The sequence below is a fragment of the Hoplias malabaricus genome, chromosome 3 (assembly GCF_029633855.1).
Source record: "Hoplias malabaricus isolate fHopMal1 chromosome 3, fHopMal1.hap1, whole genome shotgun sequence".
NCBI lineage: Eukaryota > Metazoa > Chordata > Actinopteri > Characiformes > Erythrinidae > Hoplias > Hoplias malabaricus.
The window spans coordinates 2,621,709-2,638,369 of NC_089802.1; the positions used below are offsets into that span (position 1 = coordinate 2,621,709).

The 16,661-nt window shown below is 44.8% G+C and overlaps 1 protein-coding gene across 1 annotated transcript; it reads left to right on the forward strand.

The window, feature by feature from the left end:
- Positions 1-75: 75 nt before the first annotated feature.
- LOC136692866 (carbohydrate sulfotransferase 3-like) lies at positions 76-16,033 on the forward strand. Its single transcript, XM_066666583.1, has 3 exons — positions 76-197; positions 12,931-13,112; positions 14,809-16,033. Exons 2-3 carry the CDS (start codon positions 13,027-13,029, stop codon positions 16,031-16,033), a joined length of 1,311 nt encoding a protein of 436 aa, XP_066522680.1. The 5' UTR covers positions 76-197; positions 12,931-13,026.
- The last annotated feature ends 628 nt before the right edge of the window (positions 16,034-16,661 follow it).

A 16,661-nucleotide genomic window follows, 5' to 3' on the forward strand; every position in this document is an offset into this window, starting at 1 on the left:
GAGTGAAGAGGGGGTCTTCCGTAGGTCTTTATTTCTGACAGAACCGGACGGGGATTATTACATTATGTGATGGATCACAGACACAGACCTTTACGAGCTGGAGGAGGATAACAGAGCGCTGCCGGCGACTGGACCATGAGGGATGTAAGTGTCCGTCCGGAGAAGGCTGTGGTCAGCACATGGAGGAGGACTGGACGGTAATAATACCTGCTAATTAATATTTAATTAACTTTGATACTTACTGTGTGTGTGTGTGTGTATGTGTGTGTGTGTACAAGAATATAATAATATTACCATTGGCTTCAATAAAATATAGTTTTAACAGTAATAATAAAAAAGTAAATGCAATAAAAATAATAAAGAAATAAGAATTTGAATAATTAAATAATTAAAATAATTATAAATTCGTTTTTAAAAGAGCCCTTATAATAGCTAAGGTACATTATTATAAACAATGTATTAAGAAAATACAAAATAATAATAGTAAAACTGAGAAAATAAGAAACTTTGTTCACAGGTCGGTGACAGAGTGATATGTAAATATCACGATAAAGGTTTTATTGTGTTAAACACAGCACGTTTCTAAGGGCATTACTGATGTTGTCCTCGTGTGTTTAAAGAAGACTGAGTGGCTGTGATCAGAAAAAGCAGAGTGTGAATGAATGAGTGAATCCCAGAAATGATCCGAGCTCGTGTGTGTGTGTGTGTGTCTGTGGGGGGGGGTACAGTGTATCTTCAAAAAGGTCTCAGGACATTGCTATGTGTGCTATTCCTGGTGGTCCCTTAAACCCCGGCCCCCCACCACCACCAAACCAACCAATTTGCTGGTTGTGCTGTGGTTAGACACACACACACACACACACACACACACACATACACACGCACACATGCACAGCCAGTTCTTTATTTATAAACAAATGTCCCTTGCTCATTCCCAGAGATGAAAACCCCTGTGTTGATGGTAAACGTCCACATCTGCCCACCACGGCCCTCGGGGTGGGGGAGGGGGAGGGGGAGGGGGAGGGGTGGTCAGTAAGGGGTAGATGACACAAATGAACTTCCAAACCCTGGCCACAATGGACCCAGTGAGTGAGAGAGAATGAAATGACAGAGGGGGGGAGGGGGAGAGAGAGAGAGCGAAAGGAGGGGGGTACAAGAGCAATAGGGCTTCAGAGAGAGAGAGAGAGAGAGAGAGAGAGAGAGAGAGAGAGAGAGAGAATTATTATTCTCATAACAGTTGCGCCAATAAAGCCACTTGAATTTTGAATCTTGTGTGTGTGAGAGAGCGAGGGAGACTCTGTGTGTGTGTGTTGTGTGTGTGTGAGAGAGAGAGAGAGAGAGAGAGAGAGACAGAGAATATGTGTGTGTGTACGTAGAGAGAGAGATATAGTGTGTGTGTGTGTGTGTGTGTGTGTTTGAAAGAGAGAGAGAGAGAAATATATACATGGTTCTTTGTCAGTGAATGCTGGGCTTAACTCTGTGTGTGTGTGTGTGTGTGTGAGAGAGAGAGAGAGAGAGAGAGAGAGAGAGAGAGAGAGAGAGAGAGAGAGAAAGAGAGAGAGAGAGAGAGAGAGAGAGAGAGAGTATATATACATGGATCTTTGTCAGTGAATGCTGGGCTTAACTCTGTGTGTGTGTGTGAGAGAGAGAGAGAGAGAGAGAGAGAGAGAGAGAGAGAGAGAGAGAGAAAGAGAGAGAGAGAGAGAGAGAGAGAGAGAGAGAGAGAGAGAAAGAGAGAGAGAGAGAGAGAGAGAGAGAGAGAGAGTATATATACATGGATCTTTGTCAGTGAATGCTGGGCTTAACTCTGTGTGTGTGTGTGTGTGTGTGTGTGTGTTGTTTTCCCTGAAGCCCCCTCCACCCACCCCCCATCCCCCTCAGACAGCTTCACTGTGGTGGTAACATTCCTCTGACGTTCACGGGCCACAGTCTGAGAGACACTGTGTTATAAAGCTGTGCTTAAAGCAGTAAAGTGACATTCACTCTGTGTCTGTTAGATGTGCAGCAGTGTTAGCGCGCTAGTGCTATTGGTAACAGACGTTAAACAGACATTGTCTTGTCGCTTGGACACGTCCTCTATCTGGGACCTAAAAAATCTGTCCAGGATTTTTAAATCGCAAAAAATGTCCAGGATTTCCCCCTCCGCAGTCTTTCCCCGTCCCAATTCTTGCCCTAAACCCTTCATTTAAGTGTGCACTTTGATGACGTTGTTGTAGGTGGGCAAGAGGGGCACGAGAGTTCAAGTGTTCAAGGGGTCGGATCTGAGACCTGGATTTGGACACACTTCACTTCCCGCGCCTTCAAGTGTGTAATCCTCTACGGCTTAAACACAACTCACTGGTTTCCACCTGAGCTCCACCTAAAGGGGACGTCTACGATTGTGCTGCAGTTCTGTCGTTTGTTTACGTTCAGAAGCTCCACGTCTTTTAAGGTGGAACGGTGTGTTTGAGGGGGAAAATAAAACAACTGTTGTTTGTATGTGTAACACGTCTGTGTTTATTCACTGTTTGAATTCCCACAGAAACTCATGTGTAACTCGAGCTGTTTAGTTTTGTAGCACTTTCCCTCTACGTTTACTTTCATCCTCATCTCTTTTCAAGATTTTCAGCGTTTAGAAGCCGACCATGTTTGACCAAAACACTTGGTTTGTTACTTGTTTACAGACACAGGGCTTTGTGAACACATTAGACTGGTTTTCTGGCGAGGAGACGTCTTCTGAGAAAATAAAAATGTTCTTTAACATCACATGAAACTGGTGAAATCTCTGGATTATTGAAGTCAGAACTCCAGGGAGCTGTGGCTGTGATTATGTCACACACAGCACCTTTTTATCGGCCAGACCTTTATAGGAGATGTATTTCTACAGATGTCTGGTTCCCAGCGATGCTCTGATCCTTAATGAAGTATTTATTAAATCCCCGGTTGAAAAAACGTGGTGCTTGCTTTTAGCAAAATTAAAAACATCACCGTCAAACTGCAAATCCAGTAATCGAGTAAATGGAACTGGAAAGTCTTTTCAGTACGGCAGTAGTTTGGTTTGAACAGGCTTTCCATTAAAAAACAACTCGTTAATAACTGTTTATGTTTAACATAGACCCATGCTTATGGATGCATTTGGATTTGTCTTTACCTTCTGAACACCTCTGGGTTGGAGAGACTGGGTCTGGGCACCAGGGCTTTAGGAATCGGGTCTGGACTTGAGAAGCCTTACCCCGTGTGTTGGACGACAGATAAACACTGTACTCTGACCCAGTCAACAGTTTCAACAGAGTTCATCCCTGATCTCGACCGAGTCTGAATTCGCTGCTGCTCGGACCACACAGAGTCCCTTTAATCTAATAACTGTGTGATACAGCAGCGGTTTAAAGGGAAAGCCCTCCATTAACATTTACACCGCTCCCCGCCCTCTCAGTGTGAGGTAACGAGGCTGAGACTGATTAGGAGGTGGACTGGAGACCACAGGGGTCAGTAACAAGTTATTTATAACTCCCCCAGGGGTCAGTAACAGGTTATTTATAACTCTCTTCACCTCTTCTCCTTCGTCAGAGCAGTAATAAGCAGTAATGAGCAGTAATGAGCAGTAATGAGCAGTAAAGATGAAATGATGAGATGATGAAATGTGGTCAGGTGAAAGACAGAAATGACAAAGTGTAAAGTATAAACTGTTCAGAGCGTAGGCACAATACGAGATAGATAGATAGATAGAGAGAGAGAGAGAGAGAGAAACAGAGGTAAAAAAGAAGAAAAAGGGAGAAAGACAGCAATCAAGGAAGGAAAGAGAGGGTGGGGGTGGTCAAGACTGGTAGACAGGTTGATAGATAGATAGATAGATAGATAGATAGATAGATAGAAGGTGAGAAACAGAGAGGTACAAAAAGAAAAAGGGAGAAAGACAGCAATCAAGGAAGGAAAGAGAGGGTGGGTTGGTCAAGAATGGGAGATGGTGAAAGAGAGAGAGAGAGAGAGAGAGAGAGAGAGAGAGAGAGAGAGAGAGAGAGAGAGAGAGAGAGAGAGAGAGTAGGTGAGTAATAATGGAGAGGTCAGTGGTGATTAGTGTCGAACACTTTGATGTGGCTGTGATTGCTGAGTTTACAGTTTTCGAGTCAGTGTTACATTCCTCTGTTTTTCTCTGTAATAAAAATGACCCCGAGCAGCAGTGAATAATTACCACACACACCCTTCACTGCAGCATCTAATCTTTAACTTCTAGACAGATTCTTTCAAGGACACACATCACTCTCGTCTCCACAGTGGAACACAGTTCTGTTTCTTAATGAAACGTCTGTGACCTGCTTTGGTCCAAACCCCACGAGCCCCACAGCAGTGTTCTCCCCCTGTGTAAACAGCCCCTGTTCAGAACGCCCGCTTTCAGCACCTGTTCCTTTAAATGATAATGAGCCGCTCGCTGTTCACCCCGACCCCGAGCGCACAGCAGTGAGGAGCAGAAGCTCTGGTTTTTAGCCGTTTTCACTCTGTTCTCTTTCTTCTCTGTTTTTACTCAGTGCTCTTATTTCTCCGCACTCGTTGTGTCTGTTTTGCTGAGTTTAACCTCGTCTTTGCGCTCTCACATTAACGCGGGTCCAATGCTGTGATCCAGATTCCAGATTCACACATTAAACATTCTCTGAACAAGTGATTGCTTTATAACATTAAACATTTAAATATCATACTGTTAAGTTTACATCAGATACGTAGAGCACATACGGATTAGACTGAAGATCTAAGGATGCATTTCACCACACTGTACGCTGCCATGATAATTTGAGGGGCAGTACATTCAGCTTCGTCATGCAGTAGCTGGAGTGGTTGTCCACAGGTGTGAGTGTGTGAGTGACTGGGTGAGTGTGTGAAACTGCCCACAGGTGTGTGTGTGTGTGTTTGTGTGTGTGTGAGTGACTGGGTGAGTGTGTGAGTGAGTGAGTGGGTGAGTGTGTGAAACTGTCCACAGGTGTGTGTGTGTGTGTGTGTGAGTGACTGGGTGAGTGTGTGAAACTGTCCACAGGTGTGTGTGTGTGAGTGACTGGGCGAGTGTGTGAAACTGTCCACAGGTGTGTGTGTGTGTGTGTGTGTGCGTGACTGGGTGAGTGTGTGAAACTGTCCACAGGTGTGTGTGTGTGAGTGAGTGACTGGGTGAGTGCGTGAAACTATCCACAGGTGTGAGTGTGTGTGTGACTGGGTGATTGTGTGAAACTGTCCACAGGTGTGTGTGTGTGTGTGTGTGTGTGAGTGACTGGGTGAGTGTGTGAGTGAGTGAGTGTGTGAAACTGTCCACAGGTGTGTGTGTGTGTGTGAGTGACTGGGTGAGTGTGTGAAACTGTCCACAGGTGTGTGTGTGTGTGTGACTGGGTGATTGTGTGAAACTGTCCACAGGTGTGTGTGTGTGTGTGTGTGTGTGAGTGACTGGGTGAGTGTGTGAGTGAGTGAGTGGGTGAGTGTGTGAAACTGTCCACAGGTGTGTGTGTGTGTGTGAGTGACTGGGTGAGTGTGCGAGTGACTGGGTGAGTGTGTGAAACTGTCCACAGGTGTGTGTGTGTGTGTGTGTGTGTGTGTGTGAGTGACTGGGTGAGTGTGTGAAACTGTCCACAGGTGTGTGTGTGTGTGTGTGTGTGTGTGTGTGTGTGTGAGATGCTGAGGCGCTCTCTGAGATCAGGTCACACCAATCTCTCTCAGTTTAGCTTTTAATTTCAGAGCAGAATGATCCAGAAAAAGAGGAACAGAGCGGTCCACACTTCAGCTCCTGTGCTGACGGAGGCTGGATGATCTGAGAATTTCCACTGGCCACAGCTCACTCTCTCAGGAATTAGGGAGGTTCTCTGTATTTCTCTTTGTGTTGTTGTTTGGCTAAGGCTACGGCACCAAGCCCTGATCAAACACCGTATAAACCCCATCACACACACGGGCCGGCCCTGTTCCAGTTTACACAGCGATCTCATCAGATGACCCCAGGCCAGTGCTGTAAGACCTCTTTGAGCTGGGCTGATTTTCCTGGACGTGAACGCTGTGTTCTGTGCTTGTTTGCCTCGAGTAAAGCAGGGAGTTTGAGAACAGACTCGGCTGGAGATTGGTGGAAATTTCCTCTGCAGGTTTGTGTGCTCACACTCGGCTGGGAATGTCACACAGAGGGGCTTTGAGTGGGCTTCTCACGCTGAGAGAAACCACTGAACAAACATCCAGCACTCGCCTAACAGCACCTGTGTCGCACACACACAAACACACACACACACACTCACTCAAGGCTGAGGATGCTGCTTTGAGGCAGCCCTTTGGGTCTTAGACTAGAGCCCACGTAGAGGTGGGCAATATTGTATCATATCGATAGCATCGAGTGTGTTTGGCTCCCTGCTCACACACACAGAGTATAGCTGGGTTAAGCCACGAGACCTGAAGTCCCAGTTAGGCCCCGTCCAATTTCTTATTTCCCCTCAACCCCCTTGTTTCTGAGTGTCCTCTTACCCCTTACTTACCCCCCTACGAATAGACCCTGATACATCATCAGAACACAAATAAAACAGAGCAGCGCTTCATTCCCAGGTGACTAGCGCCGCTCTGTAGCAGCTCTGCACCAGTCTGCAGTGATATCAGAGGAGCTGCTGGACTTTAGTTACATTTAGGGCCTCGTTCTCCTTCAGAAGAGTTCCACAATCAGAAATCACCCCCCTCTCCTCACTCTTCTGTGACATGGAGCTCAGCTCAGATTCTCATTCTGCAGAGTTCTGTTCACACTTCCAGCTCCACCTTAAATGCTGCAGTAGCCTCAGGCACCAGAGTGTAATTGCTTCACCATTTAAGGTGGAACTGTACATTTACAGCTAACTCCAGAGACCTCAGCTGCTCCTCCTGCTGTTTTCTGCTCGTTCTTAAATAAAGCGCCGTAATCCACTGAAACTACATTAAACTGAGATAATACACTGGGGATCATAGAGTTTAAAGGAGAAAACACTGACATCTATGGGCTTCTTTGGGCGCTGCACTGCATATGATTCACAAGGCGTCATAATCCTCCGTTTGGAGCGTGTCCCTGAAAGATCTGTTTGAATTTGAAGGGCGATTACGCCTAATGCTTCAGTAAAAAATTTACTCAAGTGCGACTGGAGTTTCAGGATCCTGAGACCTCATTTGTCTCCTCATATAGAGGAGCGTCAGTTTTTGGAAGAACTGCTGTGACACATTCGGCTCAAGTAACTCATGTTCAGCAGTGGCTTTGTCTTGCTGTTCCTCCAGTTTCAAAGATCTGATTCTTCTGAGACCACCAGCACCTTCTCTGTTTTGCAGATGTTCTCCTTCTGTGTTTGTGTTCTCAGTCAGGGCCTGAATGTTAATTGCCCTGTGTTTTGTATAGTTTCACTGTTGAGTCGCACTGAAATGTTAGTGTGGTGTGAATAATCTAATCCCCTCTGGTAGGTTTTGAAGCTAGCCCCAGCACCACTGCGGTCGCAGCGTCTCAGAAACCACCTCCAGAGGAAACCACAGAGTCTAACTTCATCCTCCAAATAAAAGTGGTTTATTTAAAGAGAAAGGTACTGAATTTAATTGGTTTGTACCTCAATGCAAATAAAGATGAGTCTAAAGCAGCTGGAGAGATGACCCACATGGTGCCGTTTTGTACCTACTCTACTCGGCTCTACTCACGTCCTGCCTGGTTGCTTTTCCTGGTCGTGGGGATCCTGAGGATTGAGGAACAAGGTGAAAAAGCGGATAACGACAACAGATTGTAGATCACTGTAGAAACACACAGTGCTCCTGAATGGTCAGTGGAGCGTGTAGACAGTGAGTGTAGATACAAGGAGGTGTGTGTGTGATAGAGAGAGGGAAGCCAGAGCCTCTGTGTGTGTTTGTTTGTTTCTCAAACTGATAAATCCAGTGTGTGTCCGTCAGCGCTGTGGTCAGCGACTGAAACACCACCGCAGGACTGACCAGGGTCAGCTCAGAGTTTACTAACACACACCTCGGTCAGAGCGCTGTTATTTGAAAGTGTCTGTTGTTTCACAGCCAAAGCTGGCCACACGCCTTCCACTAAAACAGGGAATTAACAGGGGCATCTGTTAGTGTTCTCCTCCAAGTGTGTTGAGCTGTAATAATAATGCTCTGTTATAGTGCTTTTCCAACGAATGAGCTTTGATTCTTGAGCTGGTTCCTTTCCTGAGCTGATTCTTGGAGCGTTTTCACCAGTTTAGATGTGAACCAAGGATACGTCATCAGTGGGGGCGCTGTGGAGGCTGTGTTCCAGCTCTGCTGTGAGATATGAGTCGTCTGCTGAGCTCATAAACAGTGAAGAACTGTAACCAACCCTCCTCAAGTCGCACTAAACCCAGCCCCAGAAAACACACAAATGGAGCTTGTTCCTGTTTTTATTTCCGTTTATTTATTTCTATAACACTCTGTAAATCACCCGTTCAGCTCTACTGCGCTGTTACACTTTATTTGAGGCTCTGAGCTCTTTCTGGAACTTCTTTATCTCGACTCGCCCACACAGACTAAATTGTCTGGTTAGCGAATCATTTTCTGCGGAAGGAAACACACAGAATGTGGCCAAATTAGGTTCGTGAATGGGATGCGATGCAGTTCCTCATTGGTGGAGAAGTGTTATTTTAAGTGTATTTTTAAAAGTATTTGGTGGCGCTTGGTTTCTGTGGTGGCACTTTTAACCTTGTGAGATTAAAGTCATGAAACAAAGAGATAAGTGGCAGGAGTGTGTGTGTGTGTGTGTGTGCGCATGAGAGACCACAGATCTCTCTTTACTTTCTATTCACTGTTCTGTTTTACTGAGAATTCTTATCTCTTCCATTTCCTCTGCTGTAGATAATTGTAATCACCCCGTATTCTGAGTTAATTCACCTGCTTTAAAGTGCACCACTCCAATGCGTCTCATTTCTTTTCATGCTTTTCTATGTACTTTATGCAAACGAGGGTGCTTGGAGATTCTAAAGTCTCTGCCCTTGAAGTCAGAAGCGGAGCAGAATCAGAACGCCTCGTTTTATCCTGTGTCTTCTGATGTTCAGCACACAGTGGTCTAGTTTCACAGTGGGTGGGTTGGTGGGCTCCAGATCCACAATTTAACGTGAACATGCTCTGAACAAGGGATTTTTTTCATGAAATGTCCCCTTTAAAAAGCGGAAATCCCTGATTATCACTGTAAGGAAAGTCTGGGCCTGTCCTGCACCTGTGTAGAGCAAGTGTTCTTCTCTCTAAACTCATCTGGCTCTTCTGTGTGGGAACGCCACGCCACGGTTCATTTTGGTTTCTTCTAAAGATCCATCATGTCCTTCTCTTATAAAATTGCCACCCTTCCTTCTCCTCTCTCGGTTTGTTTGGTAGGGTAAGCCGTCATCAGTCCTGGTGGAATTTGCAATTTTTTATGTGGTCCTCACTGCTGTTCGTTCTGATTGGCTGAAAGCTGTGTGGTCCACATTTGCTTTTGTCTTGTTTACTGCTAAAGACCAGAGTTTCCCTCTCTTTCATCGAGGTTTAGAAGCTGAAAATAGTCATAGACAAGGTTATTTGATTTATTTTAACGTGTTTAACCCAGAGTATCGTTCAGAACCTAGCAGAAAAGGTCTCTGCAGCTGTGGGCTAAAGCTTTATGTGCAAATGCTAGGAGAAGCTTTGCGTGAGAAGAGCATCTGAGGTTGACTTCCCACAGTGTAACCTACATACAGCTGTGTGCAAACATCAGTCGATTTTGTTGAAGTATAAAGAAGTTACATCTCCTCAACAGTGAAAACACTTCTGCAGATTTGAACGCCCAATTACTGTTTACTTCCTGAAGTTCAGGCGGAGAGAACAATTCAGCCTCAGATGTGGCCCTTAGCCCTATGGAGCCATGACTACCGAAAATACACTGAGATCAAGATGTAATATACTGAGTGCACAAGAAAATAAACTGTGGCCACAAAATAATATACTGGGACCACAAAGTAATATATTTTCTTTTGGCTTATATATATTATTTACTCACTGCTCTATTATTTCACAGATCTCAATATATTGTGGTCACAAAATATTATTTCATGGCCACGCCTTATTACAAACAACCACCACGACACCTTAGGGGCTCTGAATCCGGAGCCTCCCCAGAATCACTGGGCGCAAGGTGGGAACACACCCTGGAGGGGGCGCCAGTCCTTCACAGGGCAACACACACTCCCACGTTCACTCACACCTACGGACACTTTTGAGCCTCCAATCCACCTACCAATGTGTGTTACCAACGGCTGTGGGAGGATGGTATGTTATATATGTTTTATTACATTTTATTAAATGTAAAAAAATGTTAAACTGAATGCAAACAATATTCATTTTACTGTTTAATGTATTTGAATTTTTCTTTGTTATTTTTACCATCACACACTGAAGTGAGAGGTAGAAAAGACAACCACAGGCCATTTGTCTTTGTGTGACGTTTAGAGGCAGCTGTTTCTCAAAGTATCGCTTCAGCAAAAACAGCAGTGAAACCCGTCACTCCGTGTGGTTGAAGTGTGGTTTCTGTTCCTATCTGATAAACGTGTGAGGAAGAGGGACTTAACCCGTCCACTCCACCGTCAGCCAGGCACTGCAACCTTATCTCATCTTATCATCAGAAAACATGTGAGGAAATTTAATGCAGTGTGAAAAAATACCCAAAATGTGGCCTGTCTAAAAATCACCACAGATTTTATATTTCCTTTTAGTGAATTTGAAAAACTGAACTTCAAAATCTTAAAAAAATGAAAAAGTCTTTAAGAATAAATTAGGCGTTTTCTCCACGGACTCTTCTTCACGTTGTAAAAGAACCACAGTCGTTATGAAACTGCTCATTGTTGTTGGGAGATGACGGAGATTGTTCCCTGTGGAGGAGAAAGATCAACAAACACGTCATTTTGACCAAGACTCTCTACATTTTCCATACGTTTGTGTGTATTTAAATATATAAATACATTCATGGAAGTGATCAAAGGAGTGTCTCTCTTCTCGTCTCTGGACGAACGAAAGAACAGGTGGCGCATGTCTTTCTCACTGATGAAGAGAGAGGGGGCTGTAACATCTGACAGGTGTTTACTTTTAGACACACACACACACACAAATGCACACATACATACACATTATTTTTATTGCATTGTGGGGACCTTACACTTTTATTTTACACATTTATTTTATGGAGATTTTACCCGTATTTAACCAGAACTACTATCAGCTGAACCCTAACACCTACCCGTTCCCTTACAAAACCCCAGACGTCAACTAAACCTGGTGGGTCCGTCATGGTCTTTATTTATTTCAAATATCGACATTGAAATTTGGGCTGTGTTTGGTCTGGAATATTTGGTCCAAATGTAACCCAAAACAGATTTATTTATCAGACCGCATCAGATCAATTCTCAACCAAATTTAGACGCAGAGGGATGTCTCTTTACTTAGTCATCTTTTCACCTTTCATTTTTCAACCAAATCTCAACTGCCCAAAGAGTTTTTGCTCGGAGGGGACCCTAAACCTCACCCTAAACCTAACCTTTAAACATGTTTTCACCTTAAAAAACAATAATTACTTTGTGGGGCATAGATTTAACAACTTGATAATAATCTGGAACAGACACACACACCCACACACACATCGTAACTTCCTCTTTAAAGTGTTGTCTGTCTGATGTGATAAAAAAAAGTTAACTCACAATCACACTTCCCTCTGTCCTTTAACAGTGCTGTGTTTTTATTCCCTGGTGGAAAATCCCCTTTTATTTCATGCGTTTAAACCCTTTCATTTTATCTTCATAATTTAGTGTGTAGCTACTTATAACATCAACATTCCTGTGGTGTGTTTATTTTGTAGCGGCTACAGTTTCAGTCGGATCACTCTGACTGTTCTTCTATGGTCAGAAGGTTCACTCTTCAGCAAACACTGTGTTGCGTAAAGTCAGCGTTCATCAGCATGACACTCTCTTAAAAGCTCAAGCGTTGCTTTTTATTTGTCAGAACCCCATCAGCAAAGAACCAAACCAAGCGAGTTTCTCTCTGTAAACGGAGCCAGAGAGAGTTGAGTCGGCTTGAAGAGTACAGAAAGTTAGATGCTGTGATAAAACACAGTGTCACAGATAGAAAGGGACATTTGCTTTTGTCTGTGTTGCTCTGTGTGGGTGGGCTGGCTACAGGACCTGATTGGGACCAGTAGATTCATCACACCTCCTCCACACAACAGCTGATTCAAAACAGTGCCATCGGACTGAGTGAGGAATGATGAAGTCATGAAGCTTCTGTAACTACTGCCAAGACTAGCCATATACACACAGATCAGGAATATAAATGCACACATACACACACAGTCGAATGGGAACTGGCACTTATTTCATAGCAAATGGCTGGGAACTGGACCAACTACCATATACACACCAGTGAGTCTTGCCCAATCGCAAATGGAATTGTAGGCATAGAATTATCATGGATGGAGGTGATATGTCCCCACCAATATCCAGCGATCGTTGAATTGAATTGTCCCCACCAATAATTTGATCCCCAACGTCTGTCAACGTCTAATTAACCTAGAGGTGCAGAAAGGGTTAAATCAGGTTCTCTATTGGAGTCCTCCCTCCTGGAGGCCACACATGGCCACTGTGATTGGCTGTGCCTTTCCCTGCTGTCGCCTGAATCTCTGGAGTTTGGTTGTGAGCAGCGCCAAAACTGGAAGGAAAACTTTCCAGTCACATGCGAGACTTACTGCAAGACTCAAAAGTGAATGAAGATGGCAGCAAAAAAGAAGAAGGTGTACATAAGGAGCTATTTTTCAAAGAAACGTCCATCATAATAACAGCAGGCTAAAATCGTCTGTAGCTATGAATAACACGGTCTGGAAATTAACTGCACAACAAACAGCCAATGGTCAGTGCTCTTACAGTGTCCTCAGTGTTACTAGTGTGAGCTAACGTTTGTTTGTGTGAATGTGTGTTTATCTGTGTATTTCAGAGTCAACCCAGAAGTGTTTGAGAACTGAGGGTAGCCGGAGCCTGCAGAAACTTTCCTGTCTGTGGAAACATAACCTGAACCTAGTCACACACAAGAATGAGGAATAAATACACCATCTTTTTGTGCTTGATCTTGTTCGTGGCTCTGGTCGTCATCGAGAAGGAGAACAACATCATCTCAAAGTAAGTCAGGGCTGGAGTGAGTGTTTCCTTTGTGTTGCTGCCTTCAAGGTGTGTCAGAAGTAATGCCTCGGTTCATCAAACTGGATAAAAATACAGGTCCGTTTGTCAAATCAAGTGTTAATTTTTTTTGTCTCTCCTCAGTGTAACTTGTATTCACTGGTGTGAAATGTCATTCTTTGGGTCCATGGTGCCAGGACAACCAAAAAATGCCAGGACATTAGACAGAACAATTGCAGATCAGAGGCGATTGCTCTAAGACTGCAAGGGAAACTCAGCTTCCCCTAAAATGTCAAAAAATAAGTGATCAAATATATACTGTTGTGTGTACATGTCATTGAATAAATATGCACTACAACACGCTCAACTTTTGTTCAGAATCAGCTTCTTATCACTGGTAAAGACGCGGCTTTCCTCTCAATCATTCCCGCAGCTTCACGGTGCTTTAAACAGTGTAGACGCTGAGCGTCCAGAGTTCAATAGCGAAACAGAGAAGTGCAGCGAAACGAGACGAGTCATTGGATAAACGCTGGGCTTTGTCCCGCCGATCGGACGCTCAGCGTCTCTGGGGATCTATGGGGCAGTGGGCTGGCCTCGGCTGGCCCAGACGCTCAGCTTCTGCATGATGATTGGATGATCTGTCTGAGGCTGAATCCCTTTTTGATTGACAGCGAAATGAGCAAATCAGTGAGCCTTTGATGTAAAGATCCGTGGGAGCACAGACGGACACACTTCACATGGGCCAAGGCCGTTTAAGCAGCCTAGCTCTGCTGGCCATTGAGAGGACACTAGTCAAGTCCCTGGAAAAGACGCCTTGTTGGTACGACAGGGTCACAGATCATTTTCTTTAAAAGGAACGGAGGGTAGAATTATGTATAAATACACCGACACATTTTATGATGTAGGCCGAAATTGAGCTTCCCATCCTTGAAAGACCAGCATCCGCCACTGTTGCAGATACACAACACTAAAGATCCAGGAAGGCTTCACATAACATTAAATTAGGCAAGAGAAGACAGTTAGATTGTGTGTGCAGTGATGTACTATGAAAATGCCCTTGTTTGGTGCATATTCACATTAATGTGTGGATCTGGAGTACACCAACCCACACTGTGTGAAACAAGACCCCCCCAGTCAGTTTTCTCTGTGCTGCCTAAGTCATAAAACACATGATAAAATGAGCCTTTATGGTTCTGCCCCACCCCCTCGTCCAAGGTTAAATGCAGCAAAATAGACACAACTAGCACGGAGAAATAAGAGCACTGAGTAAAACCTGAGAAAACAAGAATGGAGAAGAAAGAGAACTGAGTGAAAACGGCTAAAAACCAGAGCTTCTACCCCTTGCTCCTCACTGCTGTGCGCTCGGGGTCGGGGTGAACAGCGAGAGGCTCATTATCATTTAAAGGAACAGGTGCTGAAAGCGGGCGTTCTGAACAGGGCTGTTTACACAGGGGGAGAACACTGCTGTGGGGCTCGTGGGGTTTGGACCAAAGCAGGTCACAGACGCTTCATTAAGAAACAGAACTGTGTTCCACTGTGGAGACGAGGGGGATATGCATCTTCTTTAATGAATGTGTGATCATTTTATGGTGGATATGCCATGACCTGGGTTAGAAAGCTATGGATCATCTTGTGGGCCTTAATGAGTATATGCTCTAAGCAGTTTTTAACTAGTTTTGCACCTCTCTTTTTTTTTCAGGGTCTCAGACAAGCTCTCTTTGAAGCAGCCTCCACTCCAGGCCGGCAGCTTAGACTGGATTAGTGTCAGACGAAATGGCTCCAATGTACTTCTCTCAGACCCTTTATATCGATACACCAATCGAAGACTGGAAAACTTCACTGAACTCTTCGAGGGAGGCTTGCTATCTGCTTCTGCCTCAAATGGCAGGAAGCACATCCTTCTCTTGGCCACCACACGGACAGGCTCATCCTTCGTGGGTGAGTTCTTTAACCAGCAGGGGGCGAATATGTTCTACCTGTTCGAGCCTCTGTGGCACGTGGAACGCATGCTAACCCTGGAAGGTGGCCGGACAAACGCGACAGTTTCTGCTTCAGCCTATCGGGATGTCCTCCAGCAACTCTTCCTATGTGATTTTTCTCTTTTGGAAAGCTTCATCGAGCCAGTGCCTCAGGAGCATGTCACAACTTCCCTTTTTCGCCGGGAATCCAGTCAATCCCTTTGTGAAGATCCTGTCTGCACACCATTTGTCAAAAAGGTTTTTGAACGCTTCCATTGTCGCAACCGCCGCTGTGGTCCACTAAACTTCACCCTGGCCTCGCAATCCTGCCTTCAAAAGCAGCACAGGGCCATCAAATCTGTCCGTGTTCGGCAATTAGAGACGCTGCGCCCCCTAGTGGAAGATCCTCGTCTGGACATGAAATTCATCCAGCTAGTCCGGGACCCACGGGCCGTGCTAGCTTCAAGGATGGTGGCATTTTCAAAGAATTACAAGAACTGGAAGAGGTGGGCAACAGACGGCGAAATTCCTGATGATGACGATGAAGTGAGGAAGCTCAAAGGAAACTGCGACAACATCCGTATGTCTGCAGAAACAGGGTTGAAACGTCCCGCCTGGCTTCATGGACGCTACATGCTAGTGCGCTATGAAGACATTGCTAGGTTTCCCATGCGGAAAGCTGCAGAGATGTATCAGTTCACTGGGATCCCCTTCACTTCTAAAGTGAAGGACTGGATCCTGAAGAACACTCATGCCTCTAGTGAGGTTAGTGGAGTCTACTCTACCCAGAAGAACTCCTCCCAGCAGATAGAGAAGTGGAGGGTCACTATGCCCTTCAAATTAGCCCAGGTGGTGCAGAAGGTTTGTGGCCCTGCCATGACTCTGTTTGGCTACAAGTTTGTAGAAAATGAAGAGATTCTGAGTGACCTCTCTGTCAGTTTGATCGAAGACATGAATTTTTTGTGACCTTGAAAAGCCATGTATGTTGTTTTCTTTTTTAAGCTAAAACATGCCTCTTTAAGAGACTAAGCTGGATGTCATGGTATATATTGTGCTGTATATTTATTCAGGGGATGTTTACCCAAATTAAGAAGGTGACACCATAATACTTTATTCAGTCTGTTTGATCTCAGTCTGTTTGACCAGGTATGAAAGCTCAAATAGAATCTCACTGGGCCAGACATGATCTTGTATGAAGAATTTACAACTGCGGACAACTTGGCGAACTTGTGCTATCAGAACGTAGCACATAATTTCACAAGCAAGAGCATTTCTGTCTTAACTCTGCCCCAAGTTCCACAAAACATGTATGTGCTATTCTACTAGTGCTGCAGATAATGTCACTGCCCTACAGCTCCAGGGCCTGGGGTTCTGGGTTGGTATCCTCTCCTCAGGTCATTGTCTGTGAGGAGTGTGGCGTGTTCTTCTTGTGAGCTCTTTTCCACGAAATGACCCAGATCCCCTGGCGTGTCCACCAAGGAACCAAGGATACGTCAACCAGCATTATGTCATTGTGGTTGAATTCAGCTGAAGGGCCAGAGATTAAGAGACAGAGTCAGGACACAGAGTCATGGTTTATTCGTTGTTTACAGTG